Source organism: Sinohyriopsis cumingii, chromosome 15 (assembly GCF_028554795.1).
Source record: "Sinohyriopsis cumingii isolate HCF-2022 chromosome 15, ASM2855479v2, whole genome shotgun sequence".
NCBI classification, from domain to species: Eukaryota; Metazoa; Mollusca; class Bivalvia; order Unionida; family Unionidae; genus Sinohyriopsis; species Sinohyriopsis cumingii.
In genome coordinates, this window is record NC_142975.1 from 43,775,247 (window position 1) to 43,792,004 (window position 16,758).

At 36.7% G+C, this 16,758-nt stretch overlaps 1 protein-coding gene across 2 annotated transcripts in view; it reads right to left on the reverse strand.

The window, feature by feature from the left end:
• Window positions 1-16,758, reverse strand: part of LOC149781708 (5'-3' exoribonuclease 1-like) — a 218,249-nt gene that overhangs the window by 99,925 nt on the left and 101,566 nt on the right. For both annotated transcript variants that reach the window (XM_089935809.1, XM_089935808.1), the window contains exons 15-18: window positions 11,733-11,889; window positions 7,645-7,764; window positions 4,628-4,797; window positions 3,230-3,356 (exon numbers count right to left, since the gene is read on the reverse strand). In XM_089935809.1, coding sequence (XP_089791935.1) covers window positions 3,230-3,356; window positions 4,628-4,797; window positions 7,645-7,764; window positions 11,733-11,889 — 574 coding nt within the window. The remainder of the gene's footprint in view (window positions 1-3,229; window positions 3,357-4,627; window positions 4,798-7,644; window positions 7,765-11,732; window positions 11,890-16,758) is intronic.

Genomic DNA, 16,758 nt, shown 5'->3' on the forward strand with positions numbered 1-16,758 from the left:
CATATTAAATGTCTGTGCAGCACCACTTCATTTAGGACCAACTAAGTGTCATAAGAAGTCATTTTGTAAAAACCCCATTTAGATATAAACATCCATTCAGGATGACAAGTGATGCCATGATTTTCAAGATGTTCAATGTGCTGGCCACACTGTACATGCTTATAGTACCATTTTCATTAACGACCAACCAGATGTAAAAAGAAGTCTCTTAGTGAACCCCATTTTGATTTGACCATCCATTCTGGACAAGAAGTGATGCCATGATTTTCAAGATGGTTCAATGTAGTGGCCATGCTGTAAATGCAAATCAGACTAGACCTCATAAGAAGTCTTTTAGTGAAAACCCCATGTTGATATGACCATCTATTCATGACAAGAGTAGCAACAGGATTTTCATGATGTTTAAATTGTACCAGTTTCATTATGGGCCAACCAGACGTAAGTCTTTGGTGAAAACCACATTACAATGCGACTTTACATTCAGGAAGAGTATTGGTAAGAATATTTCCAAGATAACTGATGTGGCAGCCATACTGAATGTCAGCAACATTTTCATTTAGGTTAAACTAGACTTCATAAGTAGTCTCTTAGCAAAAAACCTATGATGATATATGACCATCTACACAAGATTTTCAAGATGGCATTCTTAGGTGGCTCTAATGGATGTCTGATTTTCATTTAGGACCAACTAGACCATGGAATAAGAATGTGTGTAGAGTTTAATTTAGGACCAACCAGACCATGGAATGAGAATGTGTGTAAAGTTTAATTTAGGACCAACTAGACCATGGAATGAGAATGTGTGTAAAGTTTAATTTAGGACCAACCAGACCATGGAATGAAAATGTGTGTAAAGTTTAATTTAGGACCAACTAGACCATGGAATGAGAATGTGTGTAAAGTTTCATTTAGGACCAACTACACCATGGAATGGGAATGTGTGTAGTTTCATTTAGGACCAACTACACCATGGAATGGGAATGTGTGTAAAGTTTCATTTAGGACCAACTACACCATGGAATGGGAATGTGTGTACAGTTTCATTTAGGACCAACTAGACCATGGAATGAGAATGTGTGTAAAGTTTCATTTAGGACCAACTACACCATGGAATGAGAATGTGTGTAAAGTTTAATTTAGGACCAACTACACCATGGAATGGGAATGTGTGTACAGTTTCATTTAGGACCAACTAGACCATGGAATGAGAATGTGTGTAGTTTCATTTAGGACCAACTAGACCAATGGAATGAGAATGTGTGTAGTTTCATTTAGGACCAACTAGACCATGGAATAAGAATGTGTGTAAAGTTTCATTTAGGACCAACTAGACCATGGAATAAGAATGTGTGTAAAGTTTCATTTAGGACCAACTAGACCATGGAATGAGAATGTGTGTACAGTTTCATTAGGACCAACTAGACCATGGAATGAGAATGTGTGTCAAGTTTCATTTAGGACAAATTACACCATGGAATGAGAATGTGTGTAAAGTTTCATTTAGGACCAACAAGACCATGGAATGAGAATGTGTGTACAGTTTCATTAGGACCAACTAGACCATGGAATGAGAATGTGTGTAAAGTTTCATGGCAGTTTGGGAGTAGTAGGAATAACAAACTTGTGACCAAACAAATTCCATTTGCAGTAAATGAGAACAAGACAATAACTCTTAAAAATCTGAAAAAAGCCACTGAATTTAAATTTACCCAATTTCATATTCATCTAAGATCACATATATTATGCATAAGAAAACCTGGTAATTACAGTTAAATTCCAATGTTTTGCTGTTGATTATTTCCTTTCAACCTTTTGTATGCATCTAGAAACATATTCATATGACAAGGATGTCTCCATGAATACGATTCAAATAAATGGTAAAGTAGGACCCATAGCTAGCTCTGTACAATTTTCATATATGGCTTCTTATGTAAAACTTCTTATCAAATTCAGTTTCAAACCAAGTCCTTCAAAAGTTGTTGTTGTTGTTGTTGTAGGGTTTAACGCCATTTTTCAGCACACGATAGGCTATACATGGCGGCCAGTATTAATGGTGGAGGAAGAACCCGGGAAATCCCCGGAAAGAACCACCGACCCTCGAGAAGCTACTGGCAAGCTTTCTCACATATCCACACTGGCCGAATCCGAGACTCGAACCCATGCAGACAGAGGTGAGATGGCAGTGATCTGTAACGGAGAGCGCTTTAGACCACTCAGCCACTCGGGGCCCCTCCTTCAAAAGTAAAATCTGCAGAAGCGACATGACTGGATGAATGAACATGATTAACTATATGCCCAACCAATGAACATTAAAATATGATGGGCAGTGTGGGAGCTATAAAAAAATGCAATCAACTTGTAACAAGTAAAAATTATGACTCCCAAAAAGGTAGGTTGTGGTAGTTTGGTATTTGCTGTTAGAAAATGGGAGGATAATATCAAGTTTGGATGGTGTACTATCAACCCTTGTATTGTGTCAGCTTCACATATCCAGCCTAAGACCAATGGGTGAAGTGAATGTATGTGAAAGATATGTCCGACTGTTAAACAAGTCTCTTGGGATCTTTTGTTTTTGCAATGGGGGGTGGACGGGGTGGTGGGATAGGGCGTTGTTGTCATGCATGGATGTTTATTTGTAGAACATATTGTAATGCAAGGACTTGTGACAATACTGAGTGTGTGTTTGTGATGTTTTATTTCTATGGAGATTGTAGAAGGATGGCAACCAGAAACTTACACAGCGATGAATAGAAATAAGATGTGTTTGCATGTTTAGGATTTTTAATGTAGCTTTAAGAATTTTTCAGCCATATCGCTACAATGTCTACATTGTGGCAGTTTATAGTGATGTCTAGCACTGGGGCAACATTCCACAGACATGTAGCATCATGTCCCATTCAGTCACATTATCCTGAAACCAGGTCAACCAGTTCTAAGACTCTTAATGCTGAATGTCAAGAGAGACAGCTGCAAGTACCATTTATATAAGTTTCTGGTATGACTTGGGCAGGGTTCAAACCCATGACCTCCTGCTTCTGAGGCAGAGGCTGTAACCACTTAGGCTACTGGAGGGGTGAAATAAGATAAATGAACAGTTACACATTTGCGAAATAAAATCAATGAAATTGTCGGACTAAAAATGTTGTGGCCATGGGAAAAAGTTCGCTCACAGTTGACTAGCAATGTAACAACCAAATGTGGTGAAAGTATTCAAGAATATATGACTCACCCTGTGTGGTATATGTTTGAAGGTAGGGAATCCTGGGTAAAACACATCCTGATGAACATTATCGAGAAGTCCTTTCTTCAGCTCAGTTTGATCAGAACGGAATGCAAAAATATCAATCTCAGTCATCCTGAAATAAAACTGGCAAGATTATTCTCAAACATTTACCATACTGTCCATCTCACGCACCTGTAAACCCAGACAGTGAGTGAAAAAGAAAAAAAGAAAGAATCTGGTAATTAAATCACCAAGGTATGTATAAGAAACATCCTTAGATTTATCTAGAGCAATTCTCTTGCAGACTGTATAAATCCAAAACAAATCGGGTAAAGAAAATTAAAAGATTTGGCTGCAACTTTTAGCATGCTGCATGATATGTATTAATTTATTCTAGTAAAGAAAACAGTACTTTTTCCATTGTATATAACTACATTTATCAACAGAAAGTCTGGCGTCTTTGGTCTCACCTTCAGCAAGATACATGCTTATGCCTACATCTGTATCAAATATTCTCTCAACCATATAAAAAAAATGGAACAAAGATCTTGTCTATTAATTCCATGTTATTGGACTGGCTTTTATTTGCAATCCAGGAATGAGCTTCATTTTTCAAACTTTATTAGGGTGTTCAAACTGCTTGTATTCAATACCATTAACAATATGGATATTAATGTTACAAAGAATTCTAGGGGTGCAGAAAACCTGTATTAAAAGAGAAAACTAGCAAATTGAGATTCTTTTGGTCATGACCATCCTTGGAGTGGTACTATTATAATGAAACAGACTGTAAACTTCCCTAAACCGGTTACTGCTGAGACCGCACATTTTGGCCATTTATAGAGGTAGCCAGTTAAAACATTTCTGGTTTGTACAAAAATTACTTGATTCAACAATATGTGACCAGTCTATAGTGAATGTTGGTTTAAAAGTGGTTGATTTATGAAGCATCCCTTGACCCTTACTTAGCATGGTTTAAAACTGGTTGATTTATGAAGCGTCCCTTATGTTACAAATGACCCTTACTTATCATGGTTTAAAACTGGTTGATTTATGAAGCATCCCTTATGGTGCAAATGACCTTTATTTAGAATGGTTTAAAACGGGTTGATTTATGAAGAATCCTTTATGTTGCAAATGACCATTACGTAGCATGGTTTAAAACTGGTTGATTTATAAAGCATCCCTTATGTTACAAATGACCCTTACTTACTTAGCATGGTTTAAAACTGGTTGATTTATGAAGCATCCCTTATGTTGCAAATGACCCTTACTTACTCAGCATGGTTTAAAACTGGTTGATTTATGAATTGTCCCTTATGTTGCAAATGACACTTACTTAGCATGGTTTAAAACTGATTGATTTATGCAGCATCCCTTATGTTACAAATGACCTGTACTTACTTGGCATGGTTAAAGGCAATATCTGGAAAGGCAGCTGGACAACTAGATGGATATTCTCCAAGACAGTCTGTTGTATACTGGTACATCAGACAGGGTCCATGTGCATTCCTGCTTCTCTCTTCATCTGTCAGCATTCTTTCTAATGGTTTCATTGCCTCCAAGAGCCTATCCTATTTAAAAGAGAACACCCATTAAGCTGCAAGTCTGCAGAAGAGTAGTATTATCCTTCTCTAGGCTATCACTACCATTAAGCATATAGGCATACACAGGGTTGATACAAGTTTATGTGAGGAAAAAAATCAAGAACAATTCAAGGACAGAACCCGGATTCTCAAAGAGAAACAGAATCAAGATTTAATCTGAAATGCTTCTAAAGAAGTTAAAGTTAAAGGAATAAAGATGAAATTACTGTATATGAAAGCGAGCTGTATTTGTCATTAAATTCAGAGGAAGTACAAGTCATAAAAAATTATGACATGGTGCCTAACTAACATTGACATCATAGAAAAGCCAAAATATAAAAAAGGAGGGTGGGGAAAAGAAACATCTTACATGGAGAGCAGTATGCTTTGTTAGCACCTTTGTCACTTTTTCAAAGCCACTCTCTATATTTCTTCCTTTCAAGTCATCATTTGTGAAAGTAACAGGATTTCCATTTGTCAATGAAATAAGGAGGGAGTAGAAATAAATTGAGGGGAGGGAATGGCTAAAGTTTAGTATTTATCAAACACTTCTATAATATTCTATTTTTCTTCCTGCTCCACTTTGTTAGAACTCTATCAAAATCAAAATCTTTAAAAGATGTTGCCTGTAGATGTATAAGCATTAATCTGTTGGTTGTTTCTGAACTTAACCTGTTCCTTATTGGTGTAAGAATATTGTTCTGTGCCAAGCACCCTCCTTTCACATTCTGTTGTCTGAAGGGGCATATACATCGCTAGTTTTGCCAGCGTTAATAACTTGGTAAACTGTTCCTTTTGGCTGTTATATGTGATTCTCCACAGCTCACTAGTATTGGTTTTTGGAAACTTTTACTCCAAAATATTTCACTAACATGAGCTCTGCAAAAATTTCACTTTCCTCAATCAGTGCTTTACTATATTCCAGATTTGTTATCTATTCCATGATGCAGTATTAGTCCATCAATGTTGTAGTCTGCTTGTTCAGAGGTGCTTTTATCAAATAAATACCATTAGTTCTTAATTTTATCTTTTCTTTAATTCTTATTTATTCAGTTTATATTAAAAGGCTATATAGTTTTGTAGCACCTTTCTCACAGGACTAAATTAGAAAAATGTCTTCTTATTTTAATTAGGTTCGGTATTCTTCCTTTACAACATTTAATTTTAAAATACTGCCATCTATTTTTTGTCCATCACGTACATCAGACTCATATGAGACCATTTTCAGGCTCAAAATCACCCACTGGTATCTCCAATAACACTTTCCCAGCTCCAATCATCTGATATACTTCTAACTTTAAAATCATTGTCATCATCACTATTATCAGCCAGTATTTGCCAAATGAATTTGTCATCTGAAGATGAACCACATTGGCGATCAGCGATTTTTGGTTGTCTGGGTAGCCGGTATGCTTCCTTGATGCAAGGTTGAAAGTACAACATAATGCTTATTACAGGGCCCAATGCAACAATCAAAGTTAGTTCAACAACCATTCAAATCAGTCTGAAGAACTAAGCATTGTAAATAGTTGCCTACATAGAGAAAGTGAGATGTCGCAACAAGCATTTTAAGGGTGAACAGTTAAATAAAATTGTATAATGCACAGAGTATGTTTTCATATGTGCGACTTTAATCACTGCTCTTCAAGTGTGGAAATGTTCACAAATTTTGCACAATTCACACAATGGCAAACCCTGGCAGCATCTGTGCATTTAGAGTGATGGATTATGATTGATCGGTCACTTAGTTTTACTTGATGGCCCTATTAGGAACAGGTGTCTGCCAATAAATGAAAACAAGCTACACCCTTCATGAAGTAAAAAACTGTACTCCCAGAACATATATGTACCATTATGTTGCATAAAGAAGACCACTCGCAAGCAATTCACACATGGCATGTTCATAATCTGTCTACTAAAAGCTTTAAATGCCATTTTGTTTCAAAAATATAAAGCAACTGAAATGCATCAACATATGGTCCAATTATTTTGTTTTCATTTTCACAAAATTCAAGTATATTCAAGGATACAGTCAATGTTGGGTCACAGTTCAAGCATATTCAAGGACATAAAAAGGGATTTCAAAACCCAAGGATATTCACAGATTTTCAAGGTGTGTACTAACTGTGATACATATCCCATTCTCCCAAGCTCTGGATCCTAATTCCAACATCTGCAGACCACCACAAATTCTAATGTAAGTCTTTAAGTCACTAAACTGAAAGATGTAGGGCGCAGTCAGTGACATTACATGATTTATTTTCAGCTGCGTAACTGCAAATGTGTGTCTGAATGGAACAACTTGAATCATAAACTTAATTAAGTCTTTTTAAATAACCTAGACCTTGTCTCAGGTGCTGAAGGATGATGGTGGTGGTGCATGAAGTTGATATGATAATGCTTATTGATTCTGCTCTCCATGTATGATTGCAATCCCTCTAACAGTTTGTGACTTGTGACTATACAGTAATACTTAACAAAAAAACCCAGCTAACCACAAGATTTACAAAAGACCTTGGCCTTGTTTATGATATAGGAGGGTGTGCATGTTTTGTGTGTGTGGCAATGAAAGACCAATGCTAACTGATGACATGATCTAAGTATGAAAGAAACCCTCAAAGGGTATGGGACTTATGACCATACAAAAGCAAAATCATAATCAATGTTTATATCGCTGCTGGTGAGAATAACTGACTCCCACATCACACTTATGCTAAAGCAGGCAAGACAAAATTTGCAAAATTTTAAAAAATGTACACTAATCAAATTCCTTATCAGAGAAAATTTACACTACAAAGGGAAAATAACCAAAGAGAGAAAAAGAGTTCATCTTACCTCCATTATAAATGGTATCAAGACAACAGCCTCCCAATCCTGCTGCTTCCCATTCAGATCTGTCTCAAAGTTGACAGGGTAGAAGTCAATCACAGGGGAGTTGTCCATTATCATCAGGGACTTGAAAAAATTATTATTATGCATAAATATTTACAGTAACTTACTATGACCTCACTTATATCTGAGGGCATCAAAATTCATGATATTGTGGAAAATTGACATTACTGTTGGTAACTAGATTCCTGGATAATCCTTTAGTGGAATAAGAGAGTCCTATTTTCTCATATTTTCAGACTGACCTTAATCTAGGGAGTGGATGGACAGACAATAAAATGAATGTGGATAACAACAGACAATAAAATGAACATGGATAACAACAGACAATAAAATCAATGTCTGGTTTGACTTTAATCTAGGGATTGGATGGACAGAAAATAAAATGAACATGGCTCAAAATAGACTACAAAATCAATGTCTGGTTTGACTTTAATCTAGGGTGCAGATGGACAGACAATAAAATGAACATGGCTAACAATAGACAATAAAATCAATATGTCTGGTTTGACATTAATCTAGGTGTAGACGGGCAGACAATAAAATGAACATGGCTAAGAATAGAAAATAAAATCAATATGTCTGGTTTGACTTTCATCTAGGGTGTGGATGGACAGACAATAAAATCACAATATATGGCTTGGTTTTAATCTAGGGTGTGGATGGACAGACAGTAAAATCAAAGTCTGACTTGGACTTAAAATAGGGTATCAATGGATGGGCAGAAAAATCTAGGAGTCTGGTTTGCCTTTATTTAGGGTGTGGATGGATGGACAGTAAAATCAATATTTCTGGCCTGGTCTTAATATAGGGAGTGGACTTGTGGATTCTTAAATCAATATATCTGGCTTGGCCTTAATTTAGGGTTGGATGGACAGACAATAAAATAAGTCTCAGCTGGACTTAAATATAGAGTGTAAATAAATGGACAGTAAAATCAGTATGTCTGGTTTGACTTTAATCAAGGGTGTGGATGGAAGGATTGTAACATGTCTGACTTGGTCTTAATCTAAGATGTGGATGGACAGACAGTGAAAACAAAATGTTTAAAAATGTACCACACAAAAATGGCAGGTTCACAGTATGCTGTCGATGTTCAATACTTAAAAACAGTCCAGTTCATGTGTAATGACCAATGGTAATGATTGTAAGAATGAGTGTTTCAAACTGGTGGTAAGAATGAGTTTCAGACAGTGGAGCAATACACCAAGCTGTCATTATTACTTGGAAGGCTGTAGGTAGGTGGTTTTTTATTGGCTGATGGCAAGAATGAATGTTTCAAATTTGTGGTAAGAATGAGTTTCAGATGGTGGAGCAATAGACCAAGCTGTTATTATTACTTGGAAGGCTGTAGGTAGGTGGTGGAGCAATACACCAAGCTATCATTATTACTTGGAAAGCTGTAGGTAGGTGGTAGAGCAATACACCAAGCTATCATTATTACACCACTCCCTCGACAACTCACGCACATCAGGGTCCAGAAACATCGACCGCACTATAAGTGCGGCGCGAGTTATCGAGGGACCTACAAAATAAACCCAAAACCAATAAAGTGATCGAGGACATAAAGGAAAACTAAGGGTGAGGGTATGGCAGATTATAGTGTTGAATACTCACTTTATAATCGTGCTGAGATTAACTGTGAATAAATATCTCTTCATAACGGTGTACTTTGTTTATTATTTCCACATAAAGCAACATTAATTTTAGGATAAATTACAGTATATTGAGACGATCATTGAAAACATTATTTCACATGGTTTCCGTTCACGTAACATGTGTACCACTTCACACATTGTGTACTACGTCACTAATTTTTATGTTGACTTGGATACATTCTAGTTTTATTGTTTGATCAAGATTAGATGTTTTTTTTTATATACGAAAGATTGACTCTTTCTGAGAAACAGTGTCCATTGAACAATATATAGATTTGATTGCGATAGAAGTAAAATGGAAAACAAAAAACAACGGTTAATCAGTACTAACATGAATTTAATGGTCTACAAATTTAAAACAATGTAAATTAGAACAAGTTAATACTTGCCGTTTGTGCCACGCTTGACAAATATCAAATCACTTTTTGAAAAAATCAGTTAATTTTTTTAAAAATTACTCCTTGGTTTCTCTGTCGCCGAGCAAAATCCCTCAGATTTCTCAACTGCATGAGGTTTATGTAGTCAACATTTTGCCACCTTATGGCAATATCAAAAGATTTGATTGCTTCCTGTGCAGAGGGGGGAGGTGGTGCAACATCTGCGTCTGCATCACTTTCAACACTTGTGGTACTCCAGTTAGAATCGTCTTCTGTTGCAAATTTGTTCGTTATAGAATTAATTACTGTTTCATCTGACATGTATTCGGCTGTGTAGCAATCATTGTCAGCACAAATCCACTCCTCCATATCATCAAGAGAAACGCCCATCTCAGGACCATGAGTCTGTACGAATTTCTCCCAAACAGCCTCGGCATTAATGACATCAGTTTCACTGAAACCTTCAGTCACTATCATTGTCGCTGTCTCTGTTACTGTTTTGCTTTACGTCAAAGGCAGCTCCAAGACCCTTAATCCAGCACCCCAGGTCTCTTGTAATCGATTTTTTTAATGCAACAAACACTTCCCCAAGTTGTTGATCAAAACAAAGCCGGCATGTAATTAGGTTCTCACAGAAGTACTCACGGGTTTTGATGTGACGGTCGATTGACTCTTTTCATGTTTTCAGTGAACAGAATATGTTGCGATTATAATGTTTACAGTGAAACAGAATTAAAGGATTAGAACGTGACTTTCACACAGGAAGACATTGGTGTTTATTTCATTCTCTGTTGCCACCTGTTAGCATTTACCAGTAGTTTTCATTGATCGCTATTTCACCAGACTGTTTATTTTCAGTATACTGACAACTATTTATCATAAAAATGTACATATTATATGATATCTTTAAACAGAGGTCTCGCCAGGATTTTAAAACTGGGTCTTTCTGCCTCTGAATTCAATCACTAAATATCAGTACATATTCTCACCCGACCGCCAGTCAAAGCCTTTGAACTAGCCACCTAGCTATTGCATCATGTTCTTTTTTATGTACTCTTATAAAATGGCAACATGTATGTACATCAAGGAGTCTTTCAGTCACCGAATTCTGTCATTGTAAATATAAGCACAGCTAACTGATCAACGCATTTTCTCACAAAGCAGGTGGCTGAAACAGGACTGGCAAATCTCTTAATTTTCCTGCGCACCTATTACATGCATACGGAGGACTCCCGCCTCAGTGATTTTCTGCGTCCCAGATCAAAAATTGGCATCCAAATACGCGTAATTAAGTGTTTTCAAGATCTCTGAAATTAATTCTTTTTTAGAACTTGCAAATTTCAAAATATGGATTCTATTTTTACGGGCATTAATCACCATTTTCGATGATAAAACGAGCAATGTATCAAGGTTTAATTTACCAATTCTTATCGTAAATTTTTCATGTTCTGCATATTTTAAAGATATTTTAAATACATTTTCTCTGGAAAAAATTGGGAGCCAAGATGGACACCGCGTTATAAGTGGGATCGCGAGTTATCCGAGCGCAAGTTATCGAGGGAGCAGTGTACCTGGAAGGCTGTAGGTAGGTGGTGGAGCAATACACCAAGCTGTCATTATTACTTGGAAGGCTGTAGGTAGATGGTGGAGCAATACACCAAGCTGTCATTATTACTTGGAAGGCTGTAGGTAGGTGGTCTTTATTGGCTGATGGTAAGAATCAAGTTTTTCAAACTGGTAATATGAGTAAGTGACTCAAATTGGTGGTAAGAATGAGTTTCAGATGGTGGAGAGATACAGCATGGCCGTCATTATTACCTGGAAGGTGGTCTTTACTGACTGATGGTAATAATCGGTGTTTCAAACTCATAAGAATAAAGTTTTTCAAACTGGTGGAAGGAACGAGTGTTTCAAACTGGTAATATGAATAAGTTACTCAAACTGGTTGTAAGAATGGGTTTCAAATGGTAGCAGAATATGTCCAGGCCATCATTATTACCTGGAAGGCTGTAGGCAGGTGGTCTTTACTGGCTGCTGGAAGGACAGCCATTAGCTGTTGGAAGGGCAGGAAGGGCTGGCCATATTCAAATTCAATATTCATATCTTTAAAATCCTTCACATCACTGATGTATGGCGCATAATGGTGTGGATAGTACCTGCAAAGTTCAACCACACAGAGATGGATTACGCATGCATTACAAAAGGAAAATGTATACATGTAAGAAAATAGGTAAAACTGCATATCTTCAAAAGGTTTTAGTAAGCTGTGCTAAGTATAACTGCTTAAGACTTACAGACAGATAAAACAGTGAGAGAGTATGGCTGTTGCTTACAAAATGTGGTACCCTGGAAAAGCATATTCAAGAGCAAGCTAGTCAATGATGCATGAAGGAAAGGGCATAATTCTCACTGTGAACAAAATGTTTTCATAATGCAACAAAAGAATACAATCTGTAAGATCGATTGCATTTTTAGTATTACTTTTTTCAATTGTTTCAGAATATGGAACAAGACATTTCACTTTGATAAGAACTCTTCAGTATCTGTAAGCTGTTTATTACTTCAAGAAAATTCCATAAATACATATACAAAACTTTACCAAATTTTACACAAAAAATAAATAATTAAAATACTGAGACAACTGATGGCATTAAGAATTTAAGTGATATTACATGATATGAGACAGAAGTTGAGACTACTGAAGGCATGGAGGATTGAAGTGAAATTACATGACATGAGACTGAAGTTGAGACTACTGATGGTATGGAGGATTGAAGTGACAGTACATGACATGAGACAGAAGTTGAGATTACTGATGGCATGGAGGGCTGAAGTGAAATTACATGAGACAGAAGTTGAGACTACTGATGGCATGGAAGATTAAAGTGACAGTACATGACATGAAACAGAAGTTGAGATTACTGATGGCATGGAGGGCTGAAGTGAAATTACATGAGACAGAAGTTGAGACTACTGATGGCATGGAGGACTGAAGTGACAGTACATGACATGAGACAGAAGTTGAGATTACTGATGGCATGGAGGACTGAAGTGACATTACATGACATGAGACAGAAGTTGAGATTACTGATGGCATGGAGGACTGAAGTGACAGTACATGACATGAGACAGAAGTTGAGATTACTGATGGCATGGAGGACTGAAGTGACAGTACATGACATGAGACAGAAGTTGAGACTACTGATGGCATGGAGGACTGAAGTGACAGTACATGACATGAGACAGAAGTTGAGATTACTGATGGCATGGAGGACTGAAGTGACAGTACATGACATGAAACATTAATAGAGACTACTGATGAAATGAAGGATGGAGGTGACACTCTACACAACATGAGACAGAAGATGAGACTACTGATGGCATGGAGAGTAGAGGTGACCCAAAATACCATGAGTAGAGACAGAAGTACTGAGACTACTGTTGGCATGGAGACTTGAGGTTGCACTAGATGACACGAGACAGAAGTACAAAATACTGATGGCATGGATGACTGAAATGGCACTGCATGACATGGAAGTATTGAGACTATTGATGGCATGAAGGGTTCAATTGACACTTTATGACATGAGATGGAAGACTACTTATGGCACTAGGGGATTGGGTTTGAAGTGACACTACTTATGACATGATATGACATGGAAGTGTTGAGGTTACTGATGGCATGGAAGGTTTAAGTGACACTATATGACATGAGATGGAAGTAGTGGCTACTGATGGCATTAGGGGGTGTTTAAGTGTCACAAAACTGCACAGAATTAGATGGAAGTATTGAGAATTCTGACTGCATGTTTTGGGTTTAACACAATTTTTTTACCACATGATAGGCCATACATGGCAGCCAGAATAACTGATGGAGGAAGAACCCAGGAAAACCCCAGGAAGAACCACTGATCTATGAGAAGCTACTGGAAAGCTTTTTCCCATATCCACATCAACTGATCCAGAGACTCAAACCCATGCAGACTGAGGTGAGATGGCAGTGATTAATAAAGGTGAGACCTATAGACTATACAGCCACCTGGGGCCCCTGAGACAGATGTACTAAGACTGCTGATGGCATAGAGGGTGAAAGTGATACTACATGACATGAGATATAGGCAACTACTAATGTCATGGAAGGTGGAGGTGACACTATAATACATACAATGAGATGAAAGTACTGATACTGATGGCATGGAGGGCTGAAATGGTTCTACATGACACAAGATGAGATAAAGTATTTAGACTACCAGCAGATGGAAGAACATAACTTCTGAGTCAGTCCTATTCATTGTCTTTGCCACTATTATAAATATTCTGCTAAAAATAATCATTATATTATCATAAATCCTTCTTTATGTCACAATAGAAAGTTTAATATCTATTGGAACATTATTTGTGGAATTGTTGATTTATAGTGACTGTACTGATTTCCTAATAACACATTAACCCCTAGCGACGACTTTACGAGGCAGGAGGAAGCAGCGTACTGCCAAGCTCTGTAGCGTCATGGTCATGCATGATACACTAAAGTGGGTGGTATTATAGAAAGGTAGACAGATGTAGCTCTACAATGATAACAAATAATCTAGAATATCAAGTTGCACTATGAAATACAGATAGAAAAACCTCATTTTTGGACCCGACTTTCTTTTACACAAAATTCGCTCGGTATGAACTGCAAACAGACAGATGAGCCTTTGCAAAAAGTAGGATAAGATGGGCATTTGGAACAAAGAGTGGTCTCCATACAAAAACAATGGCTCTGTTTATCAAAAAAAGAAAGAAAAGAAAAGTCAACTTTTACCCTTCTGCTCATGCGCGAGTCAAATAGCCAACGAAAAACAATGTTTCTAACACAACTAGGCAGTATGTTATTGAAAGATGACCAGGGATTTGGTGTTTTTGAGTCTATTCAGAAAAAGCTTTCAAAATGTGTTTCCTACTCGATTTTCAGGCAAAAATGACAAAAACCTCCAGGGGTTAATGTGTTAAAAGCATCAAGTTTTATTTTCAGTGGAACAATATCCAAAAGGAGATAACTACTTTCAGGCATGGTCAGGTACCTAAAAAGGAGTTGCCTCCCTTGAGCGAAAAACTGACCTAAGATGTCAATGGGTCGAAAGTTCTTACTAATTTTAGTGAGACCATAAAAATAACAATATGTGGCAAAGGAGAATAGCGTAATGTCTGTAAATCTTGGGACATGAAAAAATATTATTTTCTGTTTGTGTCCTGAGACCTGTGTGCGTGTAAAAAATATAGCACTTTTGGTGTCCAAACACTTGTAGACACAAAAAATGTCAAGACAAAATTTGCCAGATCAACACATCACACAGCAGTGACCAATAACCAATCAATAAACTATTATCATTGTTTTTTAAATTATTTTACTTCAGCATATATTCCAGTTTCTCTAACATGGAATTAAATGAAGGTGAATAGAGACTTCAATTAAAGTTTATCAGGGAGACCAGTCTGTACCATAATTTCCAGTATTTGCACAGTGCACGTTGTGCTTTGCATCAATTATACCCTTGTTTATTCCCCAAAATATTAAACTCAGATTTTGCTTTATTCACTGTTTTCCCCAAACTGTATTCTTCCATATTAGATTCCAGCTCGATGTACATAACTGCTTCATTTGCTTTAATCTACAAACTCAAGAGTTACTGTTTTCCATTAATATAAGTGATCTTACAAAAGTGATGTAATCTTTATGAAAAGGTGCACATATTTAACTGTATAAGACAAATAATTAGCGTATGTTCCCATAACTGTCACACGAAAGAATGCTCATAATAAAGGCTGAAATTCTGAAGATAGATCTATTAAGATTAATATTGACCTAATTGAATTTTGTGTTTTGGCTTAACAAAGTCATAATTTTTCACAAATTGGCAGGCTGGTTGTTTTGGCATTTTCTTTGTTTATAATTGGAGAATTTGTCCTTTGTTTTCTGATAGCAATCCAGATCAGTTAATTGATTAAATCCTGAAACTAGTTTGGTTAATGAGAGAATTTTGTTTGGTAGCTATGCCAGTACTTTGATATGTAATTGCCGTTTACTCCACAATATTAGCATTTTTACCATAGTTGTGTAAATGGATACTCAAGGTCACCTAGATCAAAGCAAACTACAACTGAGCTTTTATGGAATTATAATTATTTTCGAAGCATTATTTCTGAAACTTCTTTATTGTATTTTGGAGATATTATTTATTTAAGATTAGTGCTGTGGTGTCTGTGATTAAAATCCACAGGATGTATATCATTCAGCAAAAGCTGAGATCTTCAAAACACGTGTTGTTGTTGTTGTTGTAGGGTTTAACGCCATTTTTCAGCACAAGATAGGCTATTCATGGTGGCCAGTATAATCGGTGGAGGAAGAACCCTGGAAAACCCCGGGGAAGAACCACCGACCCACGAGAAGCTACTGGCAGGCTTTCTCACGTACCAACGTTTGCTGAGGCTGAGACTCGAACTCACGCAGACAGAGGTGAGATGGCAGTGATCCGTAATGGTGAGCACTTTAGACCACTCAGCCACTTGGGGCCCCTCAAAACACATGTGGCAATGCCATAATGTAAGTAAATATGCTCACAAAACACAAGCATTGAACCAACCACTTGTTGTTTGTTGTTGTCATACTGGGATAATATTTTAACGAGTTTAACAAGGTATTTACACGTTCAAGACAAAATAAGAATGAAATTATAAGTGCACTGATATGAAAAATTCTAACAATAATGCATAAACGAACATTAACTAACTAGGGTAAAAGGAAGATGTTACTGTTACAGATGCATACAGCAACCCACTAATGTTCAATTCTTGTCATCATCTGATCAAATTATACATATCTGTATTAAGTAGAATAAAGAAAGATAACAGGAAAATTAAATAAATTTATTGACTTTTCAAACAAACTATATTAACTTATCATATTACTATGTAATAATTCCAAATGATAGTTCCTTAGCAATTATGAAGTCATTATTTGTCTTTATGAACAATTAGTAGGA